Genomic DNA, 16,132 nt, shown 5'->3' with positions numbered 1-16,132 from the left:
GTCACCAGCTGTATCGATCGCATGCACTCATTGTGCTCGTGTCATTGCTTCTCAGCTCTGGGGCTGGGACGATGCTGAGTTGCAGCTGTAAACGTGGACACAGCTCTGTGTAAGCTGCAGTTGAGTGAGAGGGTGCAGCGTTTTTGTGAAGTCCGACACAATCCCCTGTGCACGCTCCCAGATTAAGGAGATTCTGGGCGGGGGGGGGCGCTGAATTTATATGAAGGCTGATGTGCAATCAAAAACATACTCACTACTCTACATGTAGTCTGTGACTCTGTAAAGCGAAGTCCAGCCAGGAGAGTGTCTTGGCTTGTGGCAAAACTACTTAACACTGTATGTACAGCCTCGGGGTGTAAAATAATCTCTCACGCTAGCTGTGCTATTCAGACCGTGCTCTTCTGGAGCTCTGAAGGACTACATCATCCCCTGCAGCGCGACTACAAAGTGTAGATCCAGACAGCAGTGCAGATGAGAAGGTTGTCCCTTCCTGCAGGGTCTTCATCGCACCGAGTGACTGCTCTGTCTTCTTTGATAAACTTGTCTTCCTTCTCCTTAAATCCTGCCCAGCTGACTAGACGTTGTTATTTCTTTACTCCACTGACTGTGTGAAATGAAGAGGCACAGCATACCAATAAAATATGCTATCTCTGTCACACGGTGGCATGAATTTACTCTCTCCCTGGAAACAGCCGCTCATGAAGTTACATTTGAGTTAGTTTGTTTTTACCCCAGGAAAGCAAACACGTTGAAACATCTATATGTGATTGATTCAACCGATTTGGATATTAGAAACTGGGTCAAATTCAGATTAAAATTGATGAGCAGTCATGAAAGAGATTTCCAGCAACTCTGCGTTTTGCTCAATCCTCTCTCTCTGCGACACGAATAACTTACTAATGCTTGCCCCATCCCGAAAAACAAATTCACCTGGAGTTTTCTTTTTTCTTTTTCTTTTTCTTTTTTTTTGTGTGTGAAGCTGGGATAAAAATTTTAAAAAAATCTGCGTAAGAACAAGAGACAAGGGGTCACGCATGCCTAATCTCAGGAAATGCTACGGCAGCCGTTCTCACCAACATTTTTAATGAGAACACGAGGCCGTCCTTGGCCGTCCTGGCAAACTTTGGCTTTGCGCTGGGTGTAAAGGATGACGGGGATTAGAGATAGAACAGTGGGGTGGATGCTTGCGTGTCGTGTCGATCAATGGTGCAGATGAAAGCACGGCCCCACTGGAAGTCTGGTTTGTGGCTCTTTCCTGCTGTTGATTGCTATTCTGCAGTCTTTTTGGTTGTTTTCCTTCACGCTGATGGCCCCAGAATGCCACATCCTGCCGTTGCGGCGCTCAAGGGAGATTAAAGCAGATAAAGGTGTCATTTTGTCACTGATAAAAACCCACACTCGTCATGTCAGCTCCCACTGCTCTTATTAGTATTTATTTCCTGGTTCAGCTTCAGATAGGAGGGGAGAGAAAAAGAGGTGAAAGGACAACATGAGGGAGCACCTTATTTATGTTAAGGCTCTGTTAATCCTGGGATCAACTAAACCCTCACTGCTATGAACTAGTTGGAATTCTGCTAAATAACTCATCTATTATGAAGCTGCTGTCTCTGTAATCCTGTAAAGTCATTTTCATCTCTGCACTAACTAGCAGAGGCACACTAGTCTGCTTTGGCCTGGTCTCCCTCACATCTGTACAAATAATGAGCTGCTAGATGAGCTTGAGCAGCAGATTTGTGTTAGCATTAAAGACTCCAGTTTTCCCTTTTGGAGTCTTGCTGGTGCTCAGCTCCTGACTTGAGCACCACTGTGTGATAGTGATATCAGCACTTCACTGAGCTTGTGCCATCTGCTTACATCTAATTTCTATCCTCAAACCCCCTTCCTCACCCCCCACCTCCCCCTTGAGAATCTCTCCTCCGTAACTGACCATTCAACTTCCTGTGTTTTCCCTCTCTCGTCCACAGACTCGCAACGGTCCCATCTGTCCACTATCACGATGATCCTGAAGGACAAGTTCCACTCTCCCAAGATCAAGAGGACTCCATCCAAGAAGGGCAAGCAACTGCAGCCCGAGACAGCAGCCAAGAGTACTGAGAAACCTACTAACAAGGTGTGTGTGTTTGTGTGCGCCAGCAGACATGTGTGTATCGTGGGAAATCCAACGCTTTCCCGCCTATTCCGTGTATTTGTTTGCCTCTTTGCGAGGCGATTGCTTTCCTGTCAGATGTTTTGTGCTCCTCTATTCCATTGTGTCCGCACGTGGGTTTCCCTGCTGGTTCCCACAGCCTCCCAGTCGCTGTGGCGGCTGGCTGTGCTTCAGCAGGTGTCTAAACCTATAAAGGCGCGAATGGAACCGCGCTGCGTCGTGAATGAACTCTGTTAGCTCTTAAAGGCTTTTGGTGTAATGAGTATATTCCTCAGCAGTCCTGCTGTGAAAGACTAGAGAGGCTCAAAGAGCTCTTTGCAGGAGCACCAAGATCACTCAAAGCCACATCACTTGATAGATGATGCTTTGAACTGTGAGCAAACCACAGGAGTAGCAGACCCAATGCACAGAGCCCAGACTAAATAGTAACTATTTACTTCTCTTATAAAAATGAACTTTGCAGTCTAATCCTGAGACACTGTTTTGTGGTTGTGGGTTTTTTTTTAGAAGGTTAGTAGGCTGGAGGAGCAGGAGAAAGAAGTGGTCAGTGCCCTGCGCTACTTCAAGACAATCGTGGACAAAATGGTCGTGGAGAAGAAGGTTCTGGAGATGCTTCCAGGCTCGGCCAGCAAGGTGCTTGAAGCAATCTTGCCTCTGGTGCAGGTAGAGGCACGGATACAGCACAGGTGGGTAATAGAAAATGTAGGTCAGTGTTATAATATTCTTTCTGCAGTCTTTTTCCCCACTTTAGATTTATATTAGTGACACTGTATCACTTCTCAGTTTATTCTTATTATTCTTGCCTCTCGAAGCAGCTTGTAAAGTAGCTCGGTCACATGTTCAGACTAGAAAGACGCTGGCTTCCTGTCAGCGAGGAGCTTGTGAAGATTGATAAGTTCGCAGGCTCCCCTCGAGGCTCCCCCGATTCGAAATCTGAAGTTGTATAAGCTCACATCACTCGCTGCTCTCTCTCTCTCCATTAACACATTTCTTTTTGTGGAACAGAAATTAATTTCAGCTTTGAGATATATCAGCCCGTAGCACGAGTCAGTTTGCTTTATTTCCCCTATGTGTTTGTTGTTGTTGTTTTTTTAAAGTAAGCCCAGCTACAGTTTTTTGTCGACAGCTTTTGCCAGGACATGTTGGAACTTCTCTGTCTTTGTCTTTGTGCCTTTTTTCTCACCCATCGTTACAGATGAAGTACGGAGGTCAAAGGTCAGAGCACTGTGTTTAGAGGCAGTTGATGGATTGTTGCTGGAAAACTGAGCAGCAGCCATATTTTAAGATTTGAACTCAATCTTACCGAGTCCAAATCTCGACAGATCCCAGTAAAAGTTTACATTATAGTTACTTTACAGCTCTAAGTTTAATGTCTTTTGGCAAATAAGCTACAGTAAGTAAATATTGTTTCATAATATTAGCTGTTAAGTTTCCATTTTAGCGATTAAAACCGTTTTTCCGTTGGCTACATGTGTGGTATATTTGGTTTCAGGGATTTAATTTAATTTGAGTCAAATAGATGTAACTCCAGTGAGAGTTAAGTAGAGAGCTTATTTGCTAAAACTGTATTAGTATATACAAAGTCTAGTCAGCCACATGAATTATAATCACTCTAGATCTCCTCAGCTCCAGCGTGATCTACGTCCCATACTTGTCCAATCCACCATCTCCCTACTTCTATAGCTTCAGTTCTCTCCCACTCGCTTAAGGACTAAGCCGTGCAGAGACATTGGAAGGATATTCCTGCACTGTGAATCAGTCGCTGCGTGTTGGTACAGGCCATTGCCACACCTTAGTGTTAAGTCTCAAAGTATGATTTGCTAAATGGTGAAACAACACCCACTTCCCTACATTCTCCTGTGAGCTCTAGCAGCCTTATTCCTAGCCTCAAGCTTGTAGCCTAAGCAATTCCAACCAATCCCCCCCAAAAATGTTTGTTGATAGACAGTAGATAGAATGTGTCTTATTTCTGTGATTTTTCTCACTTGCAGCCTAACATGTTCCCCCTCCTCCTTCTCCTTCTTCACGCCTTGCTGTTGTGCCCTCTTGGATCATTCTCCTTCCTCACTTTTGCTCTCCCCTCCTGTGCATGATGTGCGTCATATCTGTACTGTACACCACCAACCCCCCCTCTGAATTCCTCTTCTCGTCAAACAGTTCGGCGCTGTCATCTTGCCACAGCCGCGTATATCAGAGTTTGGCCAACCTTATCCGCTGGGCCGACCAGGTGATGCTTGACGGGATTGACTTGGACGATAAGGAAAATGTGGCTTCTGTCACCAATGTCATCAAAGCGGTGCTGGATGGAGTAAAGGTATGGGCCCTGTGCTGAAAATGATGTGGCAGTGTGCTAAAGTGGAGTTTTCAGAGGAGACTGAGACTGGCTGCGTTGTCTGTCTGTGAACAGGAGCTGGTGAAGCTGACCATAGAGAAGCAGGAACAGCCGTCACCTACCACACCTAATAAACCAGCAGCACCTGCTGTCACAGCCGAGAGGTGAGCGCAGAGCACACTCGCAGGACTACGAAGATTCAGGCGCTCCGAGTACGTCCCGTCACTCAATCTGCTTTTTTTCTTTACGTACGCAGCAGCGTGTCAGCAGAGATGCCCCTGATAGATCGGGAGCAGGAGGTCTCGAGTAAGCCGGCTCCGGCAGCCGCTCCTGTGGAAGCTGCCCCTGAAGTACCAGACGTGGAAGTAGCACCTCCCAAACCACCACTACCGGAAGCCAAAATGGCTGAGCTCAGGTGAGGGTGAAAGCGCTCCAGCTGCGGGTGTGATATTGCGGATTCTCTGTGTTTAAGTGAGCAGGGCTACAGTATCAATGCTTCTCCCAGCTGAGCAGACGTTGCTGAAGCGTTCGCTGTGGCGATAAAGTCCGTAGAAACCAAAGGATTTCCTGTCGCCTTATTTTTGTCTGGTAGCTTTGAGGCTGTGCGGTCAGAGGTCACCGAAACTATTTTGTGACCATTTGTACCGTCGCCACAAAGCATTTATTCGTTGCAGCTGTTTCAGTGTAACTTTTCTTTATTCTCAAGTTGTTTCACGAGTAACAAATAAGGAGTAAAGGAAGCTTTAGTGGAATTCAAAGGGGTTTTCTTTGAGGTTTGAACTATTAACACTTTTTATACTCGAGCCTTAAAAATCTGAATCAGTAGTTTGTTTGTTGCTCTTCCTTCCTTACTCTCTCTGCTGTGTCTGTCATTTTTTTTTTGTATTTATTTATTTCTTTTCCCATTTTTTGGATTCTGGGAACAGAGCACAGTTGAGTGCCGAGGCTGGCCAAAGGAGACCCTCTCAGAAGGAGAAGTATGTTAGCCCCATAGGATCATCTGTCTCCATAATAACATCCCACCCCTCCCCCCTTCCCCATAAAACTTCTGGATTGGATGAAAGTGCTTTTTGATTTGCATGGTTGCGTTGTTTTAAAGTTTGTGTCATCCTGGGTATTCCCTGAAGACCTTCCCATCCAATCAGAAGACCGCCCAGTGCATGAGAGTGTATGACTGACCCTATGAAGTGTCCTTTTTCGCTGGCCTCCATGTCATGGTCGCTTCTGTTCGCTCGTCGCCTCATTTGGATGATATTAACTCACTAAGAGAATTTAGGTTTGACAAGCAGGAGAGAGCCTAACATGAAACACTCTCACTTTTCATCTCACTCTCCAGAGGAGGGATGATAATGTGTGTGTGTTCATGTATATATACATCTTTTTGTTGTTGTTTTTTATGTGTGTGTGTGTGTGTGTGTGTGTGTGTGCATACATGTCAGGAACCGCGTGTTCTGCGTGCTTGCCTGATTGACCTTTTTTTAACTTTGAGACAAAACGCTCATTGTTCCTGTTTTGCTTTCTTTCTTTTTCTTATTCTGCTGTTCTCCATTTATCCGTCTGTAGTCCTCCACCAGCTCTTCCTCCTAAGAAGCGACAGTCAGCCCCTTCACCTACACCAGTGGCAGTGGTCGCCCCGATGAGCCGTGGCTCCAGCCTCCCGTGTAGTGACCACAGACAGGTGAGGCTTTAACGTCCAGTGACCTACAGTACTGTGCAAAACTCTTGAGTCACCCCTCATTTCCTTATATTTTGCTTCCAAGACACCTGAATTTCTTGTCATTTTGAGCATTAGTTCTCCAGACTTCCATGGCTGTTTTTTCACTCTTTTTCAATCCAGTCCTTGTACCTGACCATTTTAATATGAATAGTTTTTTGTTTTGTTTTACTCCGTTTTTTTAAGGCATAAAATAGAATTTTTGTTTTTTCACCAACAAGGTGAGTCCAAACATCTATTAGTTGAAAACCTGGTGTGGAGTATCTGAAAGTCGTGTCCTTAAGAAATAAGAAAGAATCCAGTAAAGACCTGAAACAGTACCCTGCCATTCATTTCATCGGTCTGCTCAAGTCTCATCACAAATGGTCTCAGTGGAAGGATGGTTGTCAAGATGCCATTTATAATGAAGGAGGACAGGGAGAAATGGATGCCACGTTACACAAGAAATGGACTGAAAATTAGTGGTAACATGTCAAATGGGGTGATTAATCCAAATTTGAAATTATGTATTCCAGTCGTCATTGGTATGTACATGAGAGAAGGTCACAAGCGGTGAGGGTCTACAGCCGTCTGCAAAACATGTTACTGCCATCTGTAATGGTTTGGGGCTGCATTTGAGCCAGTGGTGTTAGAGATCTTGTCAAAGCGGATGGAATTATGAACGCAGAAAAGTGCAGTCAGATTCTGATCCATCAAACAACACCATCTGGAAAGCATCTGATTGGCAGCAGCTTCATTTTCAGCATAACAATGATCCCAAACACACTATCAGTCATGGAGTCCAGACTTCAACTTTATTAAAGCAGTGTGGGATCATCCTGACTGAGAATGCAACAAAAGGCAGCCAACATCCAAAGAAGAGCTTTGAATGTCCTTTGAGAAGCCTGGAGAACTATTCCTGAAGACTACTTAAAGAAATCAGAAGGAAACTTTGCCAAAGAGAGTTCAGGCTGTGATCAAGCATATCAAGTCATATTGTATATACTTGTTCAAATTGTACAACCTCCATTTTTGCTTTGTGTACTGTATTTTCATGTATGTTTGCACGTTTCAATAAATCACTGCACCTGTTTCCCATTTTCCTACAAAATACCAATAGAAAATAATGGCTCAGGACTTTTGCACAGCACTGTATTATAGCATCCCATTAGTTTACTTTAAAACCCTAAATGCAGTAGGTATTTGTAGGAAGTAAACTAACCTTTCAGTGTCTCTGCAACAACAGGAGTATGAACAGGAGTTCCTTCAGAGGCGTTTCTCTGGGGGAAGCCACTCGTACGGTGGCGACTCTCCCCGTCTTTCACCGTGCAGCAGCATGGGGAAACTCAGCAAATCCGACGAACAGCTTTCTTCCATAGAGCAGGACAGCGGGCAGTGTTCTCGGAACACCAGCTGTGAGACGCTCGGTAAGAAGTCCAGCTATTCAGCGCTGAATTGCTTATTTTATTTCTTATGCTGGTCAAATTGCTTGCACAAAATACTAAAGATGGGTGCATATTTAAATGTTAACAATGTACAAAATCAGGAAAAATATGTGCTTTTTTTTTGCACAAATAGTTGACAGAAAAGTAAAAAAAACAGTCAAAAGTTCAACTGTGAGGTAATTATGCTGTGTTAGCTCCTGCTATTATAATTGACTAAAGGGGGTGGGTTCCTTAATATTTTCAACACTAGTTGTTGATGAAATACGAAGAACTAAATAAAAAAAATAAAATGTAATGTAAATAAAAATCATCTTCTCTTTATCTTTGCAGACAACACAGATCACTACGACCCAGATTATGACTTCCTCCACCAGGACTTGTCAGCTGGGGAAAACTTGCCCCCAATACCAGTTGGGGGGTGCCTCAGCCCCCTGCCCGAGTCTCACAGCGAGTCCTCTTCCCCCGTTCCTGGACAGCACCCCTCGCATCCACGCTTCAGCGCTCCCCCACCCCAGCACCAAGATTACTGGACCCCCCAGCCCAATCAGTCCTCCCGCATCAGCGCACCCCCTGCCCTGCCGATGAAGAAGCGGCGCAGCACCCAAACGTCGTCCTTCTCCGACAGTGGGTCCAGGGTGCTGTACGAGCGATTCCCCTCGCAGTACGACAACCTGTCAGAAGAGGAACTTCATCCCACGCCACCGTTCCCCCTTTTCACACCCATCTCACCCATGCCCCAAACAAATGGGGGCGTGTTTGTTTCCCAGTACGTTGCCAGTGAGAATGCAGATGTCCCCGCCAGCCCACCGCCACTGCCAGAAAAGAAAAGCAAACACAGTAAGTGAGGGGGGAAGAAAAGAGGCAGGAGACATTATGATGCAGCGGTTAGGTCTAGAAAGAAGGACGACCTTTAAATGAGTAAAGTAAGATTAAAGGTTAAAGACTGAAGTCGAGATTTGGAAAAGGACGCTCAGTGCACTTTGTCATCCACTTGTTGCACCGCGGTTTATGTCAAGGAAATATTCCTCTGTGAATAGAGGCAGGAAGTGAACACCAGGATGTGCTACAATGGGTTCGGCTCCAGGGGCACAGAGGGCAGTGGATGGTCACTTCCTCACCCGACTGCTACATCACTTCCTCTCATGCTACTGTATTATGTCATTCCCAGCAGCAGACTGCCCTTCCTGCTTTTTTAATCACATTCCAGAGTCCTGGTTGATGTAAAGTGCAGTATATGCACACTACTGTTAACCCAGTGAGAATCACTATATAATAAGGTTTGTGTCATTCGAGGAGCTTTGTCAAACCCAGGAAAATAACTGATGATGTCATAGTGATGCATTCATGGGCTTTAGAACATTTTTAGCAAAATGTCTGAATCACCAGGGTGTTAACCACGCAGACGGAGTTTAATGAAAAATGTTATTGTGTGGTTGCCCAACACTTCGCTGTGACACGCTTACGTTTTTTTTTCCTTTTTAGATCTCCTGTATTTTATATCTCCCATCTTGCATGAGCAATACTGATTATTTACACTTGTTACAGACGTCGAGGTTAATTTCAAATTGCTTTCAAATTGTATTACTTTACAGTAATACAGAGAAAATCACAACAGTCAAATGACCCCCTGTGAGAACGCTCTTGGCAACAGCTGGAAGGAAAAACTCTGTTTTAACAGGAAGGAACCTCAAGCAGAAAGAGGCCTATGGTGGGGCAGCCAGCTGCTGTGACTGGTTGGGGAGAGGAAGATGAGACAAAAGACACACTTTGGAAGAGAGCCAGAGAATAATAATAACTATTTTTTCTTAAAGTTGGAACCTTACGCAAAATAAACAACACGTTTCCTAATCGAATCAATCTCTTTCCTCCAGTCCTTCAATACATGCAGTTTGTGGAAGACTACTCGGAGCCACAGCCTTCTGTCTTCTACCAGATGCCGCAGAGCGAAAGCATCTATGAACAGCGCAACAAGCGCTTCCAGGAGGTCTACGGCTTCAACGACTCCTTCAGCAGCACCGACTCAGTGCACGAGCCGGTGCAGCCCCCGGCTTTGCCACCAAAGCAAAGACAACTGGTAAGAGACATCTCTACTTCAAAGGGCTGCGACCTCGAGCTCCTTTAATATTTCGCCACATTTCATAAATTCTCAAGGCCTGAAGCAGATAAAATAGCCGGGTTTGCTCATTTGGGCCGAGTGAGCAAAGCTGTAATTTAAATTCCTGGAATCATTCAGTTCCGTTTAGAGCAAAACTTTGAAGCGGTGAAGTGTTCGTTGATGAAACTGCAATTTATGAAATTACACCTTAAATTACTAAAAAGCGTTGCGAGCCCGTGTGAAGAATACAAACAAGCCGTCTGCAGCGGCGGTGGTCCCTGCCGGCAGGAAGCAAAGAGTAGCTGCAAGTGCATTCCAGCGGTAATCCTCATCAATTTTCTCTCAAGCCTCCTCTTCTCTTGTTATCTCCCTCACCTATTCGACTCCCTCTCTTTCTTCTCTCTCCATTTCTGTAACCGCAGCAGACATCTGCACATACGTGGAGGTGTTTGGTTGTTAGTTGGAGATAAGACCGGCCTTTATCAGATCCAGACCACTTATCTTAATCTGGGTCGGCGTCTGGGTTAATTGAGACAACCGTCTGACAATGAGTCAGTGGGGAGAGAGTGGAGGAGACACACACCATGATAAGTCACAGCAAAAGAAGGGCACACTGCTATCAAGCAATGCGTTCTCACACTAGCACATTATATACTACCAAACCTGGAACATTATTGGTTACTTTCCATGTGATCTTAGTTATTTTCTCTGTGCTTCTCTAACCACTTTAAATTAAGAGGGGCTTTTTGTGCACCAGTCACACTTTAACAGCTTTTGGATTGTAGTTTAATGGCAGTTATGAGGTGGGGAACACGCAGTCCTAGTGAAGCAGATCAGCTGAGTTTTTGGCGCCTTCATTTTTATGTAGTGGTGAAAATGTTTTGATTTTTAAAACAAGGGTTTTTTGGGGGCCTTTAATGTGACTTTTTAAAATGTTTAACGATCACCACTAGAGAGCTTTATAAATATTTTGTGTTCACGGTAGATGATCCACATTTTGCCACATTTCCAGAAACACAATCGTCTTTTGTCCACAAATATGACTGCGCATTTGTGGACAGTAAGCAGATGACATGCTTCTCCGGGGTACAGTACAAATTCACAAAGAGAGAAACAGACTTTGTGGCTGAATGGCTGCCTACCCAGACCCACTACCTTCATCCGCTGTCCCCTTTCTGCCATCGACCCCTGTGTATTTTTGAGCCAGGCGCCCAACTTTTATTTTTATCACTCTTTTGTCTGAGCATACAGTCGGGCCGCGCTCATCTCCGCCTTCCTGCCCCCTAGGCCTAATCTGGCCTCGTGTTTTGGACTTGATGAGCTCGTGGCCCAGTGGACTAAGCCTGTTTGCCTCCTCCATAAGCCCATGTTCCAGGCTTACACGCTTTGGCAACTTTACAGGGCTTTGCAAAAAAAAAAAGTCAATTCAGCCGCCATGTGGATAAGGAAATGGGTGGGGGGAAAAAAAAAACTAGAGCGGATCATATTGGCTCTGTTTAGAGCGTGTTGCAGCTGGCCTGGTTTCTGTAAAGCTCTTAAAGCTCAGGACATCAAAAGGTGTAGTGGGCTGTCAGAGTCAATATAAATGCGTGTAACCTGAACACGTCACATGTGCTGCAGTAATTAAGGTTTTCCAGGAAAACACAATAGAGAAGATTCAAAATCAGACACATTTTCCCTTCTCTTGTATTTCCATCTGCAGCCAATGAGCTGATGCTTCTCAGCTGTACTAGAAAAACCTCCTACGCTTTTACCACTTAACTTCACTGCTCCACTGCTGACCTTTGATTAAATCTGCTCTAATACAGTCTCGCTTCCTAGTGTAATCAACTGTCCCCTCTTCTCTTTTTCTCTTTTAACACCCTTTTTTCCCCACATCTGCACCTCTCCTCAACCCCGTCTTATTCTCACTCTTTCTTTCTTTCTTTCTTTCTTTCTTTCTTTCTTTCTTTCTTTCTTTCTTTCTTTCTTTCTTTCTTTCTTTCTTTCTTTCTTTCTTTCTTTGTCTTCGTTTCCCTCTCAGGCCTCCCACTCCTCTTCCCCTTCTTCTTCCTCCTCCTCCTCTCTCTCCTGCCACCTCCAGCCGTCTGTGGCGGCAATGGAGGAGGCGGGCTCTGGGCTGGGCCTCAGCATATCGGTTTCTAACTCCTACCTGATTGGCCAGGCGTCCATGACCACACCCACGGTAAGTCCCCCCCCTTCCCTTCCCTCCTTCACCCCGTGCATTTGAACTCTCCATTCTCCACTCTGGCTGGGTGCTGTGTCCAGGGGTAGCTTGACCCTGTGTGTGTGCTTCATATGTAAATACAGTCTTGTTCATCTACGCCTGCACCATTGACGTTCCTGACTACACCCTCAGGCGTTTGTGATTTGTTTGCTGTGCAGTTAGATTTGCTGCTCCACCCATCCATGCGTGCATTTGTTTTAACTGTGTGATTTTTGTTGTTGCTTTAAAAAATATATATATTGTTTATTATTGTGTGCTTTGCGTGGTAATGAGTCTGTGGAGTAATTTGTTATAGTTGAGTGCAGCTTCTTGCTAGCAAAGCTTGTGCGTTTGTGTGCAAAGCCTTCCTCTACCGGTTGTATTTGATCCTTTTCTTCTTTTCAGTGTGCCTCAGTTATTGAGTTGTAGGTACAAAGCAGCCCATCGGAACATCACATGAGAGTGTGTCGGGTCTTTTTTTGTTTCATTTCAACCATCAGCTTCTTCTTTAAGGGTTAGCTTGAGGCTAATCAGTGCTGTGTTCAAGTAAGCACTTTGTAGTAGATTTGGGATGTGTGTTACAGCCTTCCGGTCAGTATTTTTTGGAGAGTTGACCCATGGTGACCCCTCAGTGTGTGAGGCACGCTGAGACATGGTGTGGCTCTCCCTCAGGGTATCTCCAATGGAATGCAGCAGCAGATGGATCTGATGGAAAACACATTCCCTCCATTTCAACTGCTCTTCCTTCCACTCCTACTTCACCCTCCACCGTGAAGCCTCTCGACTACTAACCCTGTCCCTCTCACCTCCGTGCTGGGAGCGCCTTTCTCTCCCCTAAACACATGCACACTTCCACATCTCCCATTTGCCAGTTTCTGTGGAATGTTTGCATTCCTCTAATCGTCAGGGCATGATGGTTTTTGGGGGAATGTTGGGGGGGGGGCGCCTTCCAGGAAAGCAGCTTTGCATATGTCGAGAGGGATGACGTGTTAAAGGAGCGGAGAGGAATTTCACAGTTTTGGGAGGATTTTCGAGATTTGTGTTGCAAAGTAAAAGAAGAATGAGATGCTTCGGTTCCGGTTTCTGTTCGGCTGTGCATGAGCGTGCCATTTCATTTGTCTGCGTGTTTGCCAGTGATCTATGTGTTTGCACCACTCTGTGCTGGTATGCTGAGACAGGGCTGCTATGTGCAACATGTTAGAACAAGTTACTGCTCCCTCCCTGCTGCCAGGCATCTATTTAGTGGCCACATGAACCACCAAACATTTAGACATCGCTTGTTGAAACATAGATGCACACTGAGAGCTGATGCTGGCTTATCCGTGTCCTTGTTAAGCCAAGCCCTTTTTTGATAGCTTCCATGTTACCCCTCTGGAAATGTTTATGTTGTATTTAGTTTAGGTGTGTGTGTGTGTGTGTGTGTGTGTGTGTGTGTGTGTGTGTGTGCGTGTGTGCGCGCAATTCATGTTCAGGCACATCACTCCCATAGTCAAAGGCTAATGGAAGTTTTGGAGGTATGAGGTGAACACGCCCCCCTCCCTCGCTGTCTTTTTCCCTTTGTGCAGAATCTTTTTCTACCTGCTCTGCCTCCTTCTTTCTGATCTCTTAGACCTGTCTTTTTCTTTTTTTTTCCTTTTCATTTTGTTTTGTCTTCTTTCTTGCTTTCATTCTTTTCCACCAATCACAGAGCTTGGACCAGGTTGCCTTGACCAATGCCACCATTCTGGATGGCAGCGGGGGCGGGCCCAACGGTTCCCTGGCTGGCTCAGTGGGTTCTATGGCTGTCTGTCTTCCTTCTGAGTCTTCTCTCACTGACTCTCTCCACACCTCAGCGGTGAGCGTACAAAAAAAGGACAGATGTTGGAAGCTCAAGCAGAAATACTTTTGAACCAGCTCTGTGAAACAGATTTAAAAGGGGGGAAAAATGTGATGCTGGATCCCTTCCCCTGGCAGATTGGTATTAGATCACAGCTGTTTGGCGTACAGTATTGTTGCTCATATAATAATAACGCAGTGACTCATTCTCTTAGTGGTATCTTGTTGTCATTATCACTGCTCACAAGCTGTCTGCTGTCTGATTATTGGTCCTTAAAAGAATCCCAGCGGAGCATGTTGCACTGCATGTTCTTCTTGCCAGTAAATATTATTACCTGTTTGTATCTAACGCACTCCAGCGCCACCTGGTGGTCACAAGAAAGCAGAACTAGAAGGCACATCACTCTCTGTAGAGCGCCAGACCTCGACTAGACTGCTATCTCTCCTCCTTAGCCACACATTCTCACTCGGCGTCTGCTCCACCCTTAGCAAACACTCTCTGCCGCCCTCACACCTCGGTTTGTGTCCCTCCTCTCTTCCCATAGAGCGAGAGCGCGAACGACGAGGGCGGGGAGGGGGAGTATGTCAACTTGTACTCATCCAGCCAGGCCAATGGGGAGCTGCCTCACTCCCTCGGAGTAAGTAGCTGACCGGCACGGGGTGGGGAGGTGAAAGGTCAATTCCATTTGCACATCCCCATCACTTCAGGGGTATGAATCAATTGGAGGGATTTCGAGCGAAGGTCGGCAGATGTCAGCCTCACATCTGTTGCGCGCCGAGCAGCTTTTATTGATTCACCTCCTGGAGCGATGGCGAAGAGATGGAATGTGAACATGGCCAAACCTGACTGAGCATGACTTGAGGTTCACAGGGTTTTGCCTGCAAGGGACTCGTGTGCTCCGGCTGGTGTCTGTGGGGGGAAAAAAAGATGTCCATGTTGTGTATGTTGTTATGAATGCCTGGCTGCTGATTGCCACCCCCCTCTCTCTCTCTCTCACTGGCTGCGCTTTAACTGTAACAAGCGTTTAACCATGTTCAAATCTAACACCTAACATGTCGCTGTTGAGGGATTCTCAATGATTTCCAGTAACACTTCTCATAACAGTTGTTGTGCACCTGTGCATGTGCGACAAGTGTATGTGCGTGCGTGTACAGTGGTGTTTGAATTCCCCTGGGGCAGCTTGTGCATTTGGGATTTTAAGGCATGTTGGGGTGAGGTGAGAAAGAGAGAGAACAAAGGATTAGGATGATGTATGGAAGTGTGGTTGTGTTTGTGGTTCTACATTTGGTGCTTCTACCCTGTGGTGTTGTTCTGGTTTGGGTATCATCTGTCGGGTTTTTCCTTACTCACAACGAAGGAAAGCGTCATTATTTGACCCCCCCAGCTCATTACACTTTATCTGCATCAGCACTAATGGGGACAACATCCTTTGTAAACCTTGAGATAAACCATTCACCATTTCTGCTCTGCCAACATGTTGCATGAGGTCCTAGTGGTCCCTCTGATGCCATCAACAGCCTGTTAATTATTTATTTTTCTCCCCTTTCCACAAATAGGACACAATCGCGGCTGATGATGTCCTTCAAGACCCCACCCCTCAGATGCCATCCACCAATAACAAAGAGGATAAGGAAAGGTATAGTTAGCACAACTGTGAAATATAATGTTTTGCAAAACAATCAGTTGTTTCCACTCTAGCACACAGTGTGAATTTTGAACATGTTTGATGATGGGTGTGTGTGTGTGTGGTTTTTCAGAAGGCAAAAGGCAACTGATTCAGCTGGGAGCGATGAAGAAGATGTGGACGAGCTCGCCCTCATAGACCACAAGGAGATCATGAGCAGGATAACACTAAAACAAGAAGTAAGGGGACAGCTGTTTGAGGCCTGTGTGCTGTTTTTAGAAATCCACAGACAACAGAAGTGTGCAGCAGCACCAGCGTACAAAGCACGCTTCATCCTGTTAGTCCAGCTCAGGGTAAAAGGTCGCCGTGAGTCATTCAGATGTGAAATCAGATCCCGAGAGCAGCCGTGGCTGCCCTCTGGAGTTCAATCTCCAAAACTGCAGATCTAAAAATTGACTGCTCTGCTGCTGCTCCATCCTCCTCCTTTGTCCTGTGTGGTGCAGTGTGAGGGTTAGATACAGAGATACAGATGTGTGAAAATGCTGTTCGCCACTCTGCAAGGTTAGGGCCAGTGTGACAGCAATGCTTTAAAAAAGGAGACGGGGAGCGATCAGAAATGTAAGGAGGAAAGGTGTAAAGCTTTGCTGAGATTTAGAGGTGTCGTGCAAGAAATATCGCAGCAGAGGCGATCTTTGTCACGCACAGATCTAGACTTTTTCTCCGTCATCAGTTAGGGAGCTGGTGCAGGACAGGAGGGGTCGGGGAGGGGGAAGGA

General features: G+C 45.7%; 1 protein-coding gene across 10 annotated transcripts in view; it reads left to right on the top strand.

The window, feature by feature from the left end:
* rapgef1b (Rap guanine nucleotide exchange factor (GEF) 1b) overlaps window positions 1-16,132 on the top strand; it is a 45,006-nt gene that overhangs the window by 20,253 nt on the left and 8,621 nt on the right. For 2 of the 10 annotated variants that reach the window (XM_042218770.1, XM_005917252.3), the window contains exons 2-16: window positions 1,965-2,110; window positions 2,654-2,832; window positions 4,304-4,460; window positions 4,554-4,642; window positions 4,735-4,893; window positions 5,405-5,455; window positions 6,042-6,156; window positions 7,418-7,598; window positions 7,947-8,453; window positions 9,488-9,690; window positions 11,735-11,896; window positions 13,605-13,751; window positions 14,278-14,370; window positions 15,290-15,369; window positions 15,491-15,596. In XM_042218770.1, the coding sequence (XP_042074704.1) occupies window positions 1,965-2,110; window positions 2,654-2,832; window positions 4,304-4,460; window positions 4,554-4,642; window positions 4,735-4,893; window positions 5,405-5,455; window positions 6,042-6,156; window positions 7,418-7,598; window positions 7,947-8,453; window positions 9,488-9,690; window positions 11,735-11,896; window positions 13,605-13,751; window positions 14,278-14,370; window positions 15,290-15,369; window positions 15,491-15,596 (2,375 nt within the window). The remainder of the gene's footprint in view (window positions 1-1,964; window positions 2,111-2,653; window positions 2,833-4,303; window positions 4,461-4,553; window positions 4,643-4,734; window positions 4,894-5,404; window positions 5,456-6,041; window positions 6,157-7,417; window positions 7,599-7,946; window positions 8,454-9,487; window positions 9,691-11,734; window positions 11,897-13,604; window positions 13,752-14,277; window positions 14,371-15,289; window positions 15,370-15,490; window positions 15,597-16,132) is intronic. The other 8 variants (XM_042218771.1, XM_042218773.1, XM_042218772.1 and 5 more) reach the window with 8 other exon arrangements.

This window comes from Haplochromis burtoni, unplaced genomic scaffold, assembly GCF_018398535.1.
Source record: "Haplochromis burtoni strain Fernald_Lab_line unplaced genomic scaffold, NCSU_Asbu1 Contig_23, whole genome shotgun sequence".
Classification (NCBI taxonomy): domain Eukaryota; kingdom Metazoa; phylum Chordata; class Actinopteri; order Cichliformes; family Cichlidae; genus Haplochromis; species Haplochromis burtoni.
This window is presented reverse-complemented; position numbering and strand designations above follow the sequence as displayed.